General features: G+C 47.0%; 1 protein-coding gene and 1 long non-coding RNA gene across 51 annotated transcripts in view; one reads left to right on the top strand and one right to left on the bottom strand.

The window, feature by feature from the left end:
• LOC109446856 (uncharacterized) overlaps window positions 1–7646 on the bottom strand; it is a 47351-nt gene extending 39705 nt beyond the window's left edge. For 5 of the 50 annotated variants that reach the window (XR_012495777.1, XR_012495769.1, XR_012495780.1 and 2 more), the window contains exon 1: window positions 6624–7625. This is a non-coding gene — a long non-coding RNA (uncharacterized LOC109446856). Of the gene's footprint in view, window positions 1–6401; window positions 6573–6623 lie in introns of those variants that run through there. The other 45 variants (XR_012495767.1, XR_012495756.1, XR_012495758.1 and 42 more) reach the window with 27 other exon arrangements.
• KLF9 (KLF transcription factor 9) overlaps window positions 3291–14070 on the top strand; it is a 34242-nt gene continuing 23462 nt past the window's right edge. Inside the window, exons 1-2 of the mRNA XM_019730638.2 lie at window positions 3291–3361; window positions 11728–13450. Coding sequence (XP_019586197.1) covers window positions 12946–13450 — 505 coding nt within the window. The 5' untranslated portion in view covers window positions 3291–3361; window positions 11728–12945. The remainder of the gene's footprint in view (window positions 3362–11727; window positions 13451–14070) is intronic.

Here is a 14070-nt window from a genome sequence, read left to right as displayed (position 1 = left end):
TATGTCTTCTTCCATCATATTGTGAATTCTTTGTGAAGTTATAGTATAGTAGTCATTAATTTGCTGTACATCAAATATATCTACTAAGGGTGGGGGGTGGGAGATGAGGGTAAGGGGGATCAAATATATGGTGATGGAAGGAGAACTGACTCTGGGTGGTGAACACACAATGGGATTTATAGATGATATAATACAGAATTGTACACCTGAAATCTATGTAATTTTACTAACAATTGTCACCCCAATAAATTTAAAAAATAAAGTTAAAAAATAAGAAAAAAAAAAATATATATATATTTACTAAGAGTTAATATTATACCACGTCACATAAAATGTAGAAAACTCGTAATGGTATGGGTCCACTTAACCTCCCCTTATCTTTTATGTACTACATAATTATCATATGCAGTATATATACATTACTATAAGCTGCATAAGACAACGTTATAATTTTTGCCTTAAACAGTTAATATATATTTTAAATAAATTTTTTGTCTTTTGTATTTACCCACATACATACCATTTCTGATTCTCTTTATTCCTTCCGAAAGATCTGAGTCTCTATCAAGTTTCATTTTCCTTCATCCTGAAAAATTTCCATTAGCATCTCTTGTAGTGCAGACCTGCTGGTGGCAAATTCTCTTGATTTTCTTCTATCTGAAATTATTTTTATTTTGCTTTCATTCCTGAAGGATATTTGCACTAGATATAGAAATCTGGTTTGACAGGAGGTTTTTCTTTCAGTATTAAAGATGCCATCCATTGTCTTCCAGTCTCTATTGTTTCTGATGAGAAGTCAATGGTATTCAAATCTATAGTCCTCTAGAGGATACAATTTGGCTTTTTTTCTGTTAGCTTTTACATTTTTCTCTTTGTCTTTAGTTTTCAGGAGTTTGACTATGATGGGCTTAGGTGTGGTTTTCTTTGTATTAATCCTGCTTAGTATTCACTGAACTTTTTGAATCTGTTAATTTATTCTCAATATTATTTCTTCAAATACATTGTCTGCCCCATTCCCTCTTCTCCTGGGACTCCAATTACACATGTGTTAGATATTCTGATGTTGTCCCACGGATCTCTGAAGCTTTTTGTTTTGGTTAATATTTTTTCTTGCTGCTCTTCTCTTGGGTAATTTCTATTGCTATCTCTAAGCTCACTGACTCTTTCCTTTTTCATTTCCATCTGCTCGTTAAGCCTATCCAATGAATACTTTATTTCAGATGTGTTTAAATTCTATAACTTTTCATTTGATTTTTTAATTTTTTTACTGAGATTTCCTACCCACCCAGGAGCATAATTATAATAGCCGCTTTAAAATCTGTATCTGCAATATTGAACATCTGAGTCATATAGGGGTTGACTATCTTTCTAATGTGAATGGGCCATATTTTTCTGTTTCTTCATATGTCAACTAAGTTTGGATATATCCTAGATATTGTGAATAGGTTGCAGAGATTGTGGGTTCTGTTATATTCCTCCAAAGAGCATTGATTATTTAAAGTGGACAGTTAACTTGGCTGAACCTCAAACTGCAAAACTCCATTTCCTATACAGCGACTAGCTGCTCAAATTTCAGTTCACTCGTGTAGATTTACCTGGACTGCTTGGAGTCTGCCACCCCATGCATGCATGATTCAGCCAGAGCTTGGGCAGAGTTCATACCCAGCATTTAGGGTTCCATCTCTCTAGCTCTACCTTCTCTGGAATTTATTCCTGTATTTTCCAGCACTTGTGGGTACCCTAAAACTTATCCTCTGGCTATTTAAGCCAATAAGACTGTTGGCTTTCTATCAGTGTTTTAACTATTTTAAATGGTAAAATGAGGACATATGCTCAGCCATAATAAACAAGAAGTTCTCCTCACATCATTCTTGTCTTCCAAATGCCAACTCCTTTCCACTATCTGCCTGCTTTTGTTTACTCTCCAGGAGCCTCAAGTAATTATTTTTTATGTTATCCAGAGTTTATAGTTGTTTTATAAAAGGGTTTGTTCAACAAAAGCTTACCAGTGATACTAGACATGGACCCAACAAATATTTCTAGCTCTCTGCCTTCAGGGCACATGGAAGGATTGTGCTTTCTGTTCCTTTTATGGATGGGATGGTGACATAGGAGATGGAAGTAGAAATTATGACTTGAATGTTCCAAATGGGGACTATTACCTCAATCTGGGTCATGAATTAATAGACACTCCAGCCAATCCTTGTTTAACATGAAGTCAACAAGAAACTAATCTTCTGCACCAAGCTGCCTCCGTTATACAAATACGATCAACACTTTCATAAGTAGCCAAAATACTCTGGTGCAAGCCAAATACATGGTCATGTCCTTGCCCATCACCCTCATCCTTTCTTTAGCACTAGCATCTGGAGTAGGAGAAAGAGCCTCTGTGACCCACCCTGTTCCCACACACATACTTAAGTGACATCTGGAGATGTCGCAGTGTGCTTCTCCACAGCTGACTGCAGCCACAGCAGACAAAAATCACTTTTGGCCTTACAGCTTACTCATATATACAAGGGCACAATACTGGAGTACTTACGACCATGAGCTCTGGATTCAGAGTCCTGAGTTCAAATCTTAGCTTTGCCATCACGTGAGCTTGGATTTCTCATTTACCCTCTCCGTACCTTAATTTCCTCATCTATAAACCAATGCCAGCAGCTAGTCGACCCTTCAAAGCAATTTTGGAACTCTTTTTCTGGAATGGGCACCAGAGCTGTTGTTATATTACCCTTGATGTCTTGAATGTCATCAAAATGTCTTCCTTTCAATATTTCCTTTATCTTTGGGTAAAGAAAGGAGTCATTGGGGGCCAGATCAGAATAGGGAGGGTGTTCCAATACAGTTATTTGTTTACTGGCTAAAACCTCCCTCACAGACAGTGCCTGTGAGCTGGTGCACTGTCGTGATGCAAGAGCCACGAATTGTTGGTGAAAAGTTCAGGTCGTCTAATTTTCTCACACAGCCTTTTCAGCACTTCCAAATAGTAAACTTAGTTAACTGTTTGTCCAGCTGGTACAAGTTCATAAGGAATAATCCCTCTGATATCAAAAAAAGCAACATCATTGCAACAAGTTTGCGAACTTAATTGTCATACCTCCTACATCAGCAAACAGAACAGTTTGTATTTAGTAGGTGACAGACAATGGACAATAAATATCTTTTATAAGCAAATTATGTAACATGTCAGAATATGATAGTGCTGTGGAAAAATAAAATGTAGAAAAGGAGCAACTGCAGGAGTCGCAACTACAAATAGGACTCCAGGGCAGATCTCTCTTAGAAGGGGACATCTGAACAAAGACTTGAAGACAGCGAAGGAATGAGCCATGCAGAGGTTTAGAGAATAGAGGTCCAGGTAGGAGGAAGAGCCATTGCAAATGCTTTAAGGTGGGCAGGGTGGCTGGAGTGGAGAGAAAAATGGGGAGCAAGTTGGAGAGGAAGTCAGAAAGTCATGTTTGAAGCAGATGGTATGAACCCTGTCCCCTGTGTGAGGACTTTAGCAGTTACTCTGAGTGATATGGAAGTCACTGCAGAGTTCTGAGCCGAGGAATGTGACCTGACGTGTACTTTAAGACGAGCATTCCAGCAGTTGTGTGGAGGAAAGAAGCCAGAGCAAGGGTGGAAGCAGGGAGACCAGCTAGAAAGCGGTTATCAATGCAAGAGAATAAGATGGAAGCAGCCAAGGTGACGAGAAGGGCCAGATACTGGATATATTTGGAAAATACAGCTAACGGGAGTTCCTGGTGAATTAGCTGTGAAGTATAAAGAGCAGAATCAAGGATAACAGCTTGGTTCATGGCCTGAGCAACCAGAAGCACAAGAATGCCTTTAGCTCAGCGGGGGAAGGCTTTGAATAAAGCCATTTGGGGTGGGGGTGGGGGGATAATCAGTTCAATTTTATTGTTAAGTTTGAGATGCCTGTTAGATATTCAACTGGAGATGATGAATACTCATAGATGGTTGGATAGTCAAGTCTGGAGTTTGAGAGAGGTCCGGATTGAAGATAAAAATTTGGGAGTCATTGGCATACAGAAAGCATTAAAGCCTTGAGGCAGAGTTAAGTCACCAAGTGAGTATAGATACAGAAAAGGGCCAAGGACAGGGCCCTGGGGCACCCCAACTTTTAGAGAGCCAGGAGATGAACCAAAACAGACAATGGAGACTAAAAAGGAATTAAACTCTCTTCCTTGAAACAATTCTTCTCTTCGCTTCTAGGGCAAAATATTCTCCTGTTTTCCTCTTTACTGCCTACTCCTTCTTAGTCTTCTTTGCTTTGAGGTGGATGAAGTAAAATAGGTATCTAATAGATTTGGCAGGACAGAGGTCATCTGTGACCTTGACAAGAATTGTTCTGATGGAGCAATTGGGGTGAAAGTCTGATTGGTGTGAGATCAAGAGAGAATAGGAGATGTGGACATACAGGCAGTAAGTACAGGCAATTCTGTGATGTTTGCAGCCAAAAAAAAAATAAAACGCTGGTGGAATAATAGTATTGGAGAGGAATATGGGACGAAGAGGATGTACATATACATACATATGAGTATACATAAAGATAGGAGGGAGTACACCATGTTTTTGTGCTAATATTAATTACTTAGGAAAGAGAGACAATTGATGAGCAGGAATGGGGGGATAATTTCAGGAGCAGTCATTAAAAGACTCAAGAGGAGAAGGGACTATGCTGCCAGGTGGAGGGGTTTGCCTTAGAAAGGGGCAGGGATACTACATCAAAGTAACAGGAAGGAAGGCAGAGTCCAGGCAGAGAGGCAGGTAGGATGGAAGCTATGGTGATGGGAAGATGAGGCAGTTCTGGTCAAATTGCTTTTATTTTCTCAGTGAAATAAGCAGCAAGGTTTTCAGCTCAGGGTGAAGAAGGAGAGGGGTGTTGGATGTTTGAGGATAGAAGGTGCAATGTAGTCATATCAGAGTGTGGAAAGTGAAAAGACTAGGGAAATGCAGAAGGGCAGAGTTGAGAGCCCACTTGAGATTTATAATCATAAATTTAGTTGCAACAGTTAGCACTGTTGTTTTTGTCCAGCGTGTTAAAGCTGGACAGAATCAGGGGTTTTACCAGGTAGTAGGATCTTCTGGGAATGAGGGACTGTACATAAGAGCCTAGACAAGATAGCAACAACTGGGGGTGTATAGTCTGATGGCAGGTATTGCTGAGCAGCTGGGGGTTGGGGGGTTGGAGGGGACGGGGAGCAGTTTCAGATGGGAAGGGGAGGGGAGAAATAACCTTACTGGGGTAACAATTCTCCTGCCCTGAGTGGACCTTTGTTATGAATCTCACTCTCTGGTACCTCACTCAATAAGCTTCCTTCCCTCTGTTGGCAGCTGAGAGGCCATGCAGAATGAGGGATTCATTCAGGGTCCCTGGGGTCAGTAGGAAACCAGGGAACAGTGGGGACTTTTCATTTCCCCTTCCCTGCTACCAAAAGACCTAGGCAGTGCTTTAGATATTTTAAAAAGAACATTTAAAATGCCCTTGTTTATTTCTGCTTCTGTGCAACATTTGTGCTGCCCAAGAACAGAGAGCTGGTAACCATGGGAGTGAGGCAGTGGTAGTGAAGAGGTGGTTTTTAAATGGGGTGAACTTCAGAGAGGAGGCACCCAGAGCTCAACCCTCCTGGCTCCTCAGAGTTCTTTGTTCATTCAGGTTACTTAGGGAGAGAGGTTGTATTCTTCCCTTCTGGGAAGCAAGCTTTGAAAAGGAAAGCTTTTGCCAGACTCCATAAGGAGAGGGTGTGTCTGTTCCTGGGAGCAGGTTTCTGAGCTGTGCCTAAAAATCTTGGTCAGCAGGGAACTTTGGGCACCCTGTCATGAACAGGACAGCCTGCCATAGCAAATAAGCCAGCCCTGCAGCATCCTGGATCCCGAGTTCTTACACACTGTCCCCTCTCTCACTACCCCTCCCTGGACAGGTGGTCACTCATGGAGGTGGCCCAGAGCCTTGGCCAAGTCACCCCACAGGATGGTATCTGGTGCCAAGGTGGGAGAAGAGGGAGAGAAGCCATCACCTCTTCCACATTCCTGGATGGGGAGCCCCAAGAGCCTTTCTTTCCAGGACTGAAAGAAGTGCCCCAAGTGAACACAGGGCAAACGCGGGCCACAGTTCGGGTCCAGGGAATTCTCATGACTGCAGTGTTTTGCTGCCGGTTTCCCAGCTGCTCCGAGAGGGAGGCAGCGTGGGGGGTGGTGGGGGCGAGAAGGAGGGAGGGGGGAAAGGAGGAGGGAAGTAAACAGGAGACCAAAGAGAGCGCCAGTTCCCTGCGTTCAGAGAACACCAGCCGCCTCCGGTCCCCGGTGGGTGGCTGTATGTGTGGAAATGAAACTGGGAGGGGAAGGGAGAGAAGGAAGAGTAAGCACGCACTTCTAGGCTGTTATCCACCCACCTCGCCTTTCTCGACCCTCCAGCCTACTCTCTTCTGGGGTGAGGGGGTGGGAAGGAGACGGCTCACGAAGCGCCCACCCCCAAGTACGCGTAGCTGCTTTAGCTGTCGGTGAATCAGACACTGTCTCAGCAGCATGTCACCTGCGCTCCTGAGGGGAACGGGGGGTGAGGGCTTGAGACTTTGGAGGGGGAAGGTTGGGTAAGCGGAAAAACCGGTACTGACCTGAGCGTGGGTGACGTCTGGGGCTGGAAAGAAGGGGTGTCTACCTACGAACATCAACACATATGTCGACACCGTACCCAGGACACTGGGGTAGCGGGGTGTGGGACGAGGGCATGGAGGCACAACTTAAGGGAAAATTGGAAGAAGGGGAGGGAATAGGTGGGTGGGAGTGTACATCGCCGGGAAACGACAGGGTGCAGGGCTGGCGGGGTCCTTGGGGAAGGCCGCTGCCCGCCGCTTGCCCGCGCGGGGTTATGCGAGGTAACCGTGAGACGGGAGGAGGAGGCGGGGGCCGCGGGCCGGGGTGTCTGGCGCTCGTTGGACAAAGAGATGATGAAACGTGAGCGCTATATTTACCAAAGGGGTGGAGACCGAGCGGGGTGGGGGGCGGGTAAAAAGGACAAACTGTTCCACAACAACCACAGGAAACACAGCCCATCTGACTCACCGGGAGGGCCGCGCCGACCCCCTCGCAGGCTTAGCCCGGAGGCAGGCGCGGGACTGGAGGGCGCGGGTGCCCTCCATACGGACCAAACGTGGGCGATACGGTTGGGGGATGAGTTGATTATAAATAATTAAAAAAAAGAACACCTTAGGTCCAAGGGTTGCGTGTGTGTGTGTGTTGTGTGGCTTTTGTGGGGTGGAGGAGAGCGCGGAAATGACAGGCATGTTTCCTAACCTCGTGGCCCGACCATCGCGGGAGAGATTTGCCTGCAAACTCAGCGAGCACCATTCCTGCAAAGTCATGTCCTCCCGCACTGCCCTGCCAGCCCGGCCGCCCCGCCCGCGGACAGCAGTGCCCGCCTCTCCGCTCTCCCCCCGCCACCGCCCCAGTCCGGCTCGCGGCGCTCAGAGTTGGGGTGCGATGCCGGCTATGTTTAGAAGCTGATGTCATCCCGACACCCTACTCCGCAGTGTTCCCTGGGGGGACCGCAGGGCAGGTTTTCCTCTTCCTCGCGGTCTTGGGGGATGGAGAAGGTGCCTCCCTCCCCATCCCACACCCAACAGACACACACACACACTTCTTCCACATCTATTTTACACCAGAGAGTTAAAAAAAAAAAGCAGCCCCACTAGAGTTATGAAACAGGATTTATGGGGGCTGTACGCGCACGCGGAGGGCGCAAACCCAAGGGTTTGGGCCCAAAGGGACCAACAACCCGCCCACTCCCGCCCCTTCCGCCTCCCGCCCGGGTGCGGGGGCTAATTTCAAGGTTAGCTCACGTGGGCGCGAGCGCCCGGAGCTCCTTGCACGAGTTTGGGGCGGGTTCCTCATCCCCCAATCTAGGGCAGTTTGTTCAACTGCAGTAAAGGGAGCTTGATGTTCCAGCAGGGAAGGGATTTCTGAGAACTGGGACTGTCCTCAGATGAACTCGCCTCCTCCGGCTGCTGCTGCTGCGGTGGCCGCCTGCGGAAGACTTTTTAAAAGGGCAATGCCAGGCCCCGGCGAGCGGCTCGCAAGTGGCTGCGCCGCCCGCCAGTCTGCGGTTCGAGCCTTGCGCCCGCCTCTGAGCGCGGGTGATTCATACTGCACAGCGCGGGGCTTCTCCGAGTGCGGGGGACTGCGAGCTAAACTTATCCTCTTGCATATGCATGAACGGGTGGCCTTTCTGCTCTGCACAGGAGAGGCCTGGAGTTTTGCGGGAAGCTGCTAAGTGGAGCCAGAGCAAAGTAGGGCGTCGTGCAAGTTTTCGCGCGAGCCAGGCCCCCCCCCCCCCCCAGCCTCTGGGTGTTAACTGTCGTTATGGCGATGGGCGTTTCACCAGATAGGGCTTTACCTGATTGTATTTCAAATCCAGGAAACTCCGCCATTGTTGGAAGCCTGATCCCTTCAGCCCCGCCTCCTCCTCCCCAAACTCGCCACCTTCTCCTAATTACCCAGTTTTCACTAAAATGAACATTGCTTTTCCCTGAATTTGCCCTGTGTGCCTAGACGGGGTCCCTAAAGCCGAAGGGCTTGGGTCCAGAAAGAAGTCTGGAACCAGTCCAGAGTGAGGTCCGACACGTGATCTCCTGCCCCCAGCGGGCCATCTGTTCTCTTTCCTTCCCGCCTGGAGGCTGGCAGCTCGGCCCAGCACCGTCCACGCCTCCCAGTAGGAAAGAATGAGAAACGCTAGAGTTGGCGGAACCCAGTGCCTCCAAAGTGTGATTTTAACCTAAACCTCCCTGGGCCTCGGGCAGGGATGAGACCAGGCAATACGTATTTTAAATTAAACTCCAGGGGATCAGCTCCACCCGGGCTAGTTGGGGAAACTCTGCCTTGGACTCAGGTTGCATAAAAATCTTCAGGGGAGGGGCCTGGGAATGGGCTGCTCTCTGCCGGGAACTAGCTCACTTTGGGCTAGGGTGGAAAATTTAGGAAAGAAGATGGGATTCTCTGAGTCCTCCAGGCTATTTCCCACAAACTAACCTGAAGAAAGAAAAAGAGCATGAAGTTAAGGAAGAAAGGTTTTAAGGGATTTTGGACAAATTTATATTTGTGCCTGCTATTTTATTAAATATTGATGTCAAGTGTTCTGACCTTCACTGGCATAAAGAGCTGTTTGTAGCAGCACAGCAGATGAAGTGGTGTTGAAAGAACCCAAGTTTTGCCCAGTTTTTTCCCTAGGATTTTTTTTTTAGAGGAGGGGATCCCTAGACTTTGGAGTTTGGAAGGGACTATGGAGATGTATTAATCTATTCCCATCAATTCACAAATAAGGAAATAGCTCTAAGAGGTTGCCTAAAGTGACAAAGCTGTATCAGGCCCAGGAAGCCATTGTTCTTGAAAACTTGGATTATAAAGACAAGGTTAGGCAGAATTTAGAAAGGAAAATGCATACTTACAAACTAGAAACACAGTTACAGTCTTTGAATTCTCGTGCTTCTCCCAATTGGTTTGTGTAGATTTGAAATGTGTTTTTATACAGACTAACTTGGGGAAACACAGACCTCATATTTATGTGGCGGATTATATACTTTACTGGTAAATTATTCATTGTAATTAGGAATGATTCATATTAATTTGGGATAATTTATTTTGCCAGAATTTTAACTAGGACAACTACATGCTGGCAAAACAGCATAAACTGGTTTTAAACATAAAACTTATACATCCCCGCACAGCAAGGAAACCTGTTGTTGAAAATACAAGAAAAAAAATCATGATGTAGGAATTATTACTTGTAATATGTTATTTTTATATATATTTATTTTTTAACATATAAGCCTCATTGAAGACAGAGGGACTTTTCATTTCTGTATTCCCTTATGCCTAGCTCATTGACAGAAATGTAAATAATCTGGAGAGTGAATGAGTAGAAAAGGAGAAAAAAGAAGAAGCAATCTACAATTTTAGAATTGTGGGGTTTAAAAAGATATTCTAAATCAAATCCAGCAGCAGTTATGTTTGTAAATGTGTGAGAGAGATTCATGTGTATGAAATCTCAGTTTTCTTTTACTTTATTACTTTCTTTTATAACTCAGAAATGAATGAGTTGTAAGAGTTCCGGGTTTATGTTCAGTCCAAACAAAATTAAAGGGAATTAAAGAGAAGAGGGCAAGAGGTAGGGAGGGGAAAGTTTATATTTTTAAAAAATCCTGTAATGATTTAGTCAAGTTCCTGGATTACAGTCTTCAAGGAAAAATAATTTTATTTTATTTTCTGGAATCACCCCAGTATTAATTCTGGGGCTGTGTGAAGGTACCCAGGCAATGCCAGTAGCACTGAAAGTCCGAGAGACTGTACAGGCCATTATCATAGGGACCCTACAGAGATCCCTCAGGTATTTGTGCTGGACCTTAAAGAGGCAAGAGAAGGTGCAGTTTCTAAGTGATCATGTATCCTTGGGGACAGAGTGTGTCCCAGAAAAACCATGAAGTAGGCAAACTCTCCTGGGCTTTAGTGAATTTTTTTCTAAAATTAAGGGGATTGGAATTCAAGAAACCTAAGATGGCTTCCCTTTTACACACAACGATGTATGTGTCTATCTTACTAGTATGATAGTGATGGATTTGATGATGATGATATTCTCGATTGACCAGAACCCGCTTTCTGTACTTCCCTTTCCCATTTAGTCACCTACTGTAATATCTTCGTGTACCACTTCAAAAACAAAGTCAAAATAAACTACGCTAGCCTTCAGACTGGGAGGATTAATTTGGGATCCTTCTTTTAGAAACCAAGAACCTGGTGTAACTTTCCCAAACCTTAACAAAGGTGAACAGCCAGTGGGGGTCACGGTTGGACCTCACTGGATCTGCATCACATAGAAGCAGTTACCTCTCACACCCCGTTAGGAAAGTAAATGTATTTTTAATCAATTGTGCTGACAATAGGCCTTCTGCAGGAGATTAGCCCTAGATTCTTTTCTCAGCTATCAAGATGGAAAACAACCCCATCATTCATTAAGAGACAGAGGCAAACGGAGTTAATCAGACTCTACGGCTCATACTAATTGTTGATCAAGTAATGGTGAAAGCTCTCTGGCTGGTTACAGTTAAGAATTTGTTTAACATAGTTAATATTTCACAAAACCAAAGAGCTCAGTTGTTGTAAAGCTCAAAGAGCTAGGAATCAGGAGATCTATGGTTCCAACTGAGGTCTGTCACTATCTACCCTGATAAGGTAGACAAGTCACTTCTCTGTGTCCCCAGTCTCCACATTTTTAAGGTGAGGGAAGGACACACATCCTAACAACCATGCAGGGAATCTGTGGAATGAAAAGGAGCTAAGAATGGTTTTTTTAAAAACGTTATACAAATGACGGTTTTGTCTCCATTTATTTGAAGGTGGGTCACAATAGCTTCAAAACAACAACAAAAAACTTACTTAGGATAAATTGCTCTAGGGAAGAAGTAAAAGGTATCACAAAAGCAATGATTAGGTGTTTCAAAGAATAGCCAGACAATAGAAAGACTGCTCTTAAAACAGAACTTTGTCACCTTTGCATTTTAAAGATGAATTAGTCATAGCTCACGTGCTGGATAGAAGGACTATTAAAAATCTTCCCCAAAGCATGCTGCATCCAAAAACTGAAAAAACGAAGTGATGCTTTCTCATTTCTGTTTATTCTTGGACAACATGGCCTGACATATTTAGTTTTCTTTTTTAATTTTATTATAGATTCACATTGCATTTATTCGTCACCCCTGCTCTCCCATACATTTTTCATTTTTACAACGAGCAACTCAAAATACAAGGATGTGTCCAGTTTCACTACAGCTCTCCGCATTTACAAGTGTTGAGCGCTGGCTTTCGGAACGCCCTTCTGATTGGCTGAGCCAATGTCAGTGACATCAACCAACTTACTTTTGATTGGAAGCCTGGTTGCTGGGACTGTAGCGTTTGCAGGAAGTCACTTAACTGTTTGCGAGCTGGAAAACCGAACCAGAAGTTATCTTTTGTGATAAGAAGCAGCGCAGCCGACTAGGACGGTGTATCCCACAGCTCCGCAAGCTGGAACGGAGCCAGGCGGCCCGGACCGGCTACCAGACCGAGAGGCACTTTGGAAGATGTACGGCTACTCCTTTCCAGCCTCCGGGCTGTTACCCTTTTAAATGTAAGCGTTCGTGGCTGTAGGGGTAGCACGAGGCACCGAAACGGAACAGTCGGATTGGCCGCACGCCCCGGTTCTAGACGCACCTCTCCACCGAAAGGCCGTTCTGACTGGCAGGGGGAGAAAGTAAACAGAGTTGAATCACCCTCCCCACTGGCCAATTGGAGGGGGTTTGGAGTGTGACGTGATGGGATTCTGCGAAATTGTTACTGAGCAAGAGAATGCCGGAACGGTGCGGACCGGCGAGAGCAGGGGCTCAGAAGCCGTCAGTGGGCTGGGGGAAAAGTGTCTCTTAGACGTGGCGGTTGGTCCAGCCCCTGCCACCCGTGTTAGGGTGGTCGGGTGAATGTCTTGGGTCTTCGGCTAGACGGAGAGGCGGCCGAGGGCGTGTACCTCTCTTGCAGTTTCCTCTCCCAGCGCCTCGGGGGCGTATTCAGTCGAATAAACTTGCGACCGCCACGTGTGGCATCTATCCAAGGAAGCCGGCTCGGGGCGACGGGCGCGCCCGCCGTAGGGACCGCGCCGGGCGCGGGGCACTGGCGGCAGCGAGAGGCGGCAGCGCGGCGAAGCCCGGGGCCGTGGTTGCTGCGTGCGGAGGCGCTGCTGGTTACGTAAAGATGAGGGGCTGAGGTCGCCTCCGCGCTCCTGAGAGTCGGAAGCGCCCGCGCCCCCGCCCCCTTGGCCGCCGCGCCGCGCCGCTCGTCCGAAGCCAGGGTAGGGCGAGCCGAACCTCCGCAGCCACCGCCAAGTTTGGCCGCGCCGCCGGGGCTGCTGTCGCCCGCACCATGTCCGCGGCCGCCTACATGGATTTCGTGGCTGCCCAGTGTCTGGTTTCCATTTCGAACCGCGCTGCGGTGCCGGAGCATGGGGGCGCTCCGGACGCCGAGCGGCTACGACTACCTGAGCGCGAGGTGACCAAGGAGCACGGTGACCCGGGGGACACCTGGAAGGATTACTGCACGCTGGTCACCATCGCCAAGAGCTTGTTGGACCTGAACAAGTACCGACCCATCCAGAACCCCTCGGTGTGCAGCGACAGTCTGGAGAGTCCGGATGAGGATATGGGATCCGACAGCGACGTGACCACCGAATCTGGGTCGAGTCCTTCCCACAGCCCGGAGGAGAGACAGGATCCTGGCAGCGCGCCCAGCCCGCTCTCCCTCCTCCACCCTGGAGTGGCTGCGAAGGAGAAACACGCCTCCGAAAAGAGGCACAAGTGCCCCTACAGTGGCTGTGGGAAAGTCTATGGAAAATCCTCCCATCTCAAAGCCCATTACAGAGTGCATACAGGTTAGCGGCGTCTCCCTCTCCCACCGACTTCTGGGTTTAGTTAACCTTTGGCCAGGCAGCGTTCCTGGGCGTTAAGGACACTACAGTTGGCCTAACGGGTGCAAACATTTTGGATAAGATGCTGTTTTAACTCTTTAAATAATTGGACCGTGTAGCGACGAAAAGCTCACTCAATCCTTAATTGTCCCCAGCCTCTGGAAGCCGCGGAGAGCATTAAACTGGCGGACAGAGTGAGTGCGGACTGCCAGCCCCTGTGCGTGGCTTCGCCGGGAGTGGTGCCGCCCCTCCCCTGTCCTGCCCCGCCCCCCCAGGACTCCCACATCTGGAGACCGTGGGGTCACTCCACCTGGGCAGATGCTGGCAGGGGGGTAGTCAAATGGCGTATCTTTTATTTGATTTTCATGTGGGTTTGCAGAGAAGAGGCAAAACCTGGGGAGAAGCGGCAATTTACATGGAACCTTTTAAGGATGACTAAGGACTCATTTCGCTGTATGCTTGCTACTTTTCAGGGCTTGCCAAGGTGGTTTTAAATTTGGCCAGGAGTCCCCAGAGAGGTTTAAAATAACACTGCTTCAGGCAGCAGAGGAGTTTGATCAAGTGATGGTTGGTAGGTTAACCTC

The sequence above is a fragment of the Rhinolophus sinicus genome, linkage group LG04 (assembly GCF_036562045.2).
Source record: "Rhinolophus sinicus isolate RSC01 linkage group LG04, ASM3656204v1, whole genome shotgun sequence".
NCBI classification, from domain to species: Eukaryota; Metazoa; Chordata; class Mammalia; order Chiroptera; family Rhinolophidae; genus Rhinolophus; species Rhinolophus sinicus.
This window is presented reverse-complemented; position numbering and strand designations above follow the sequence as displayed.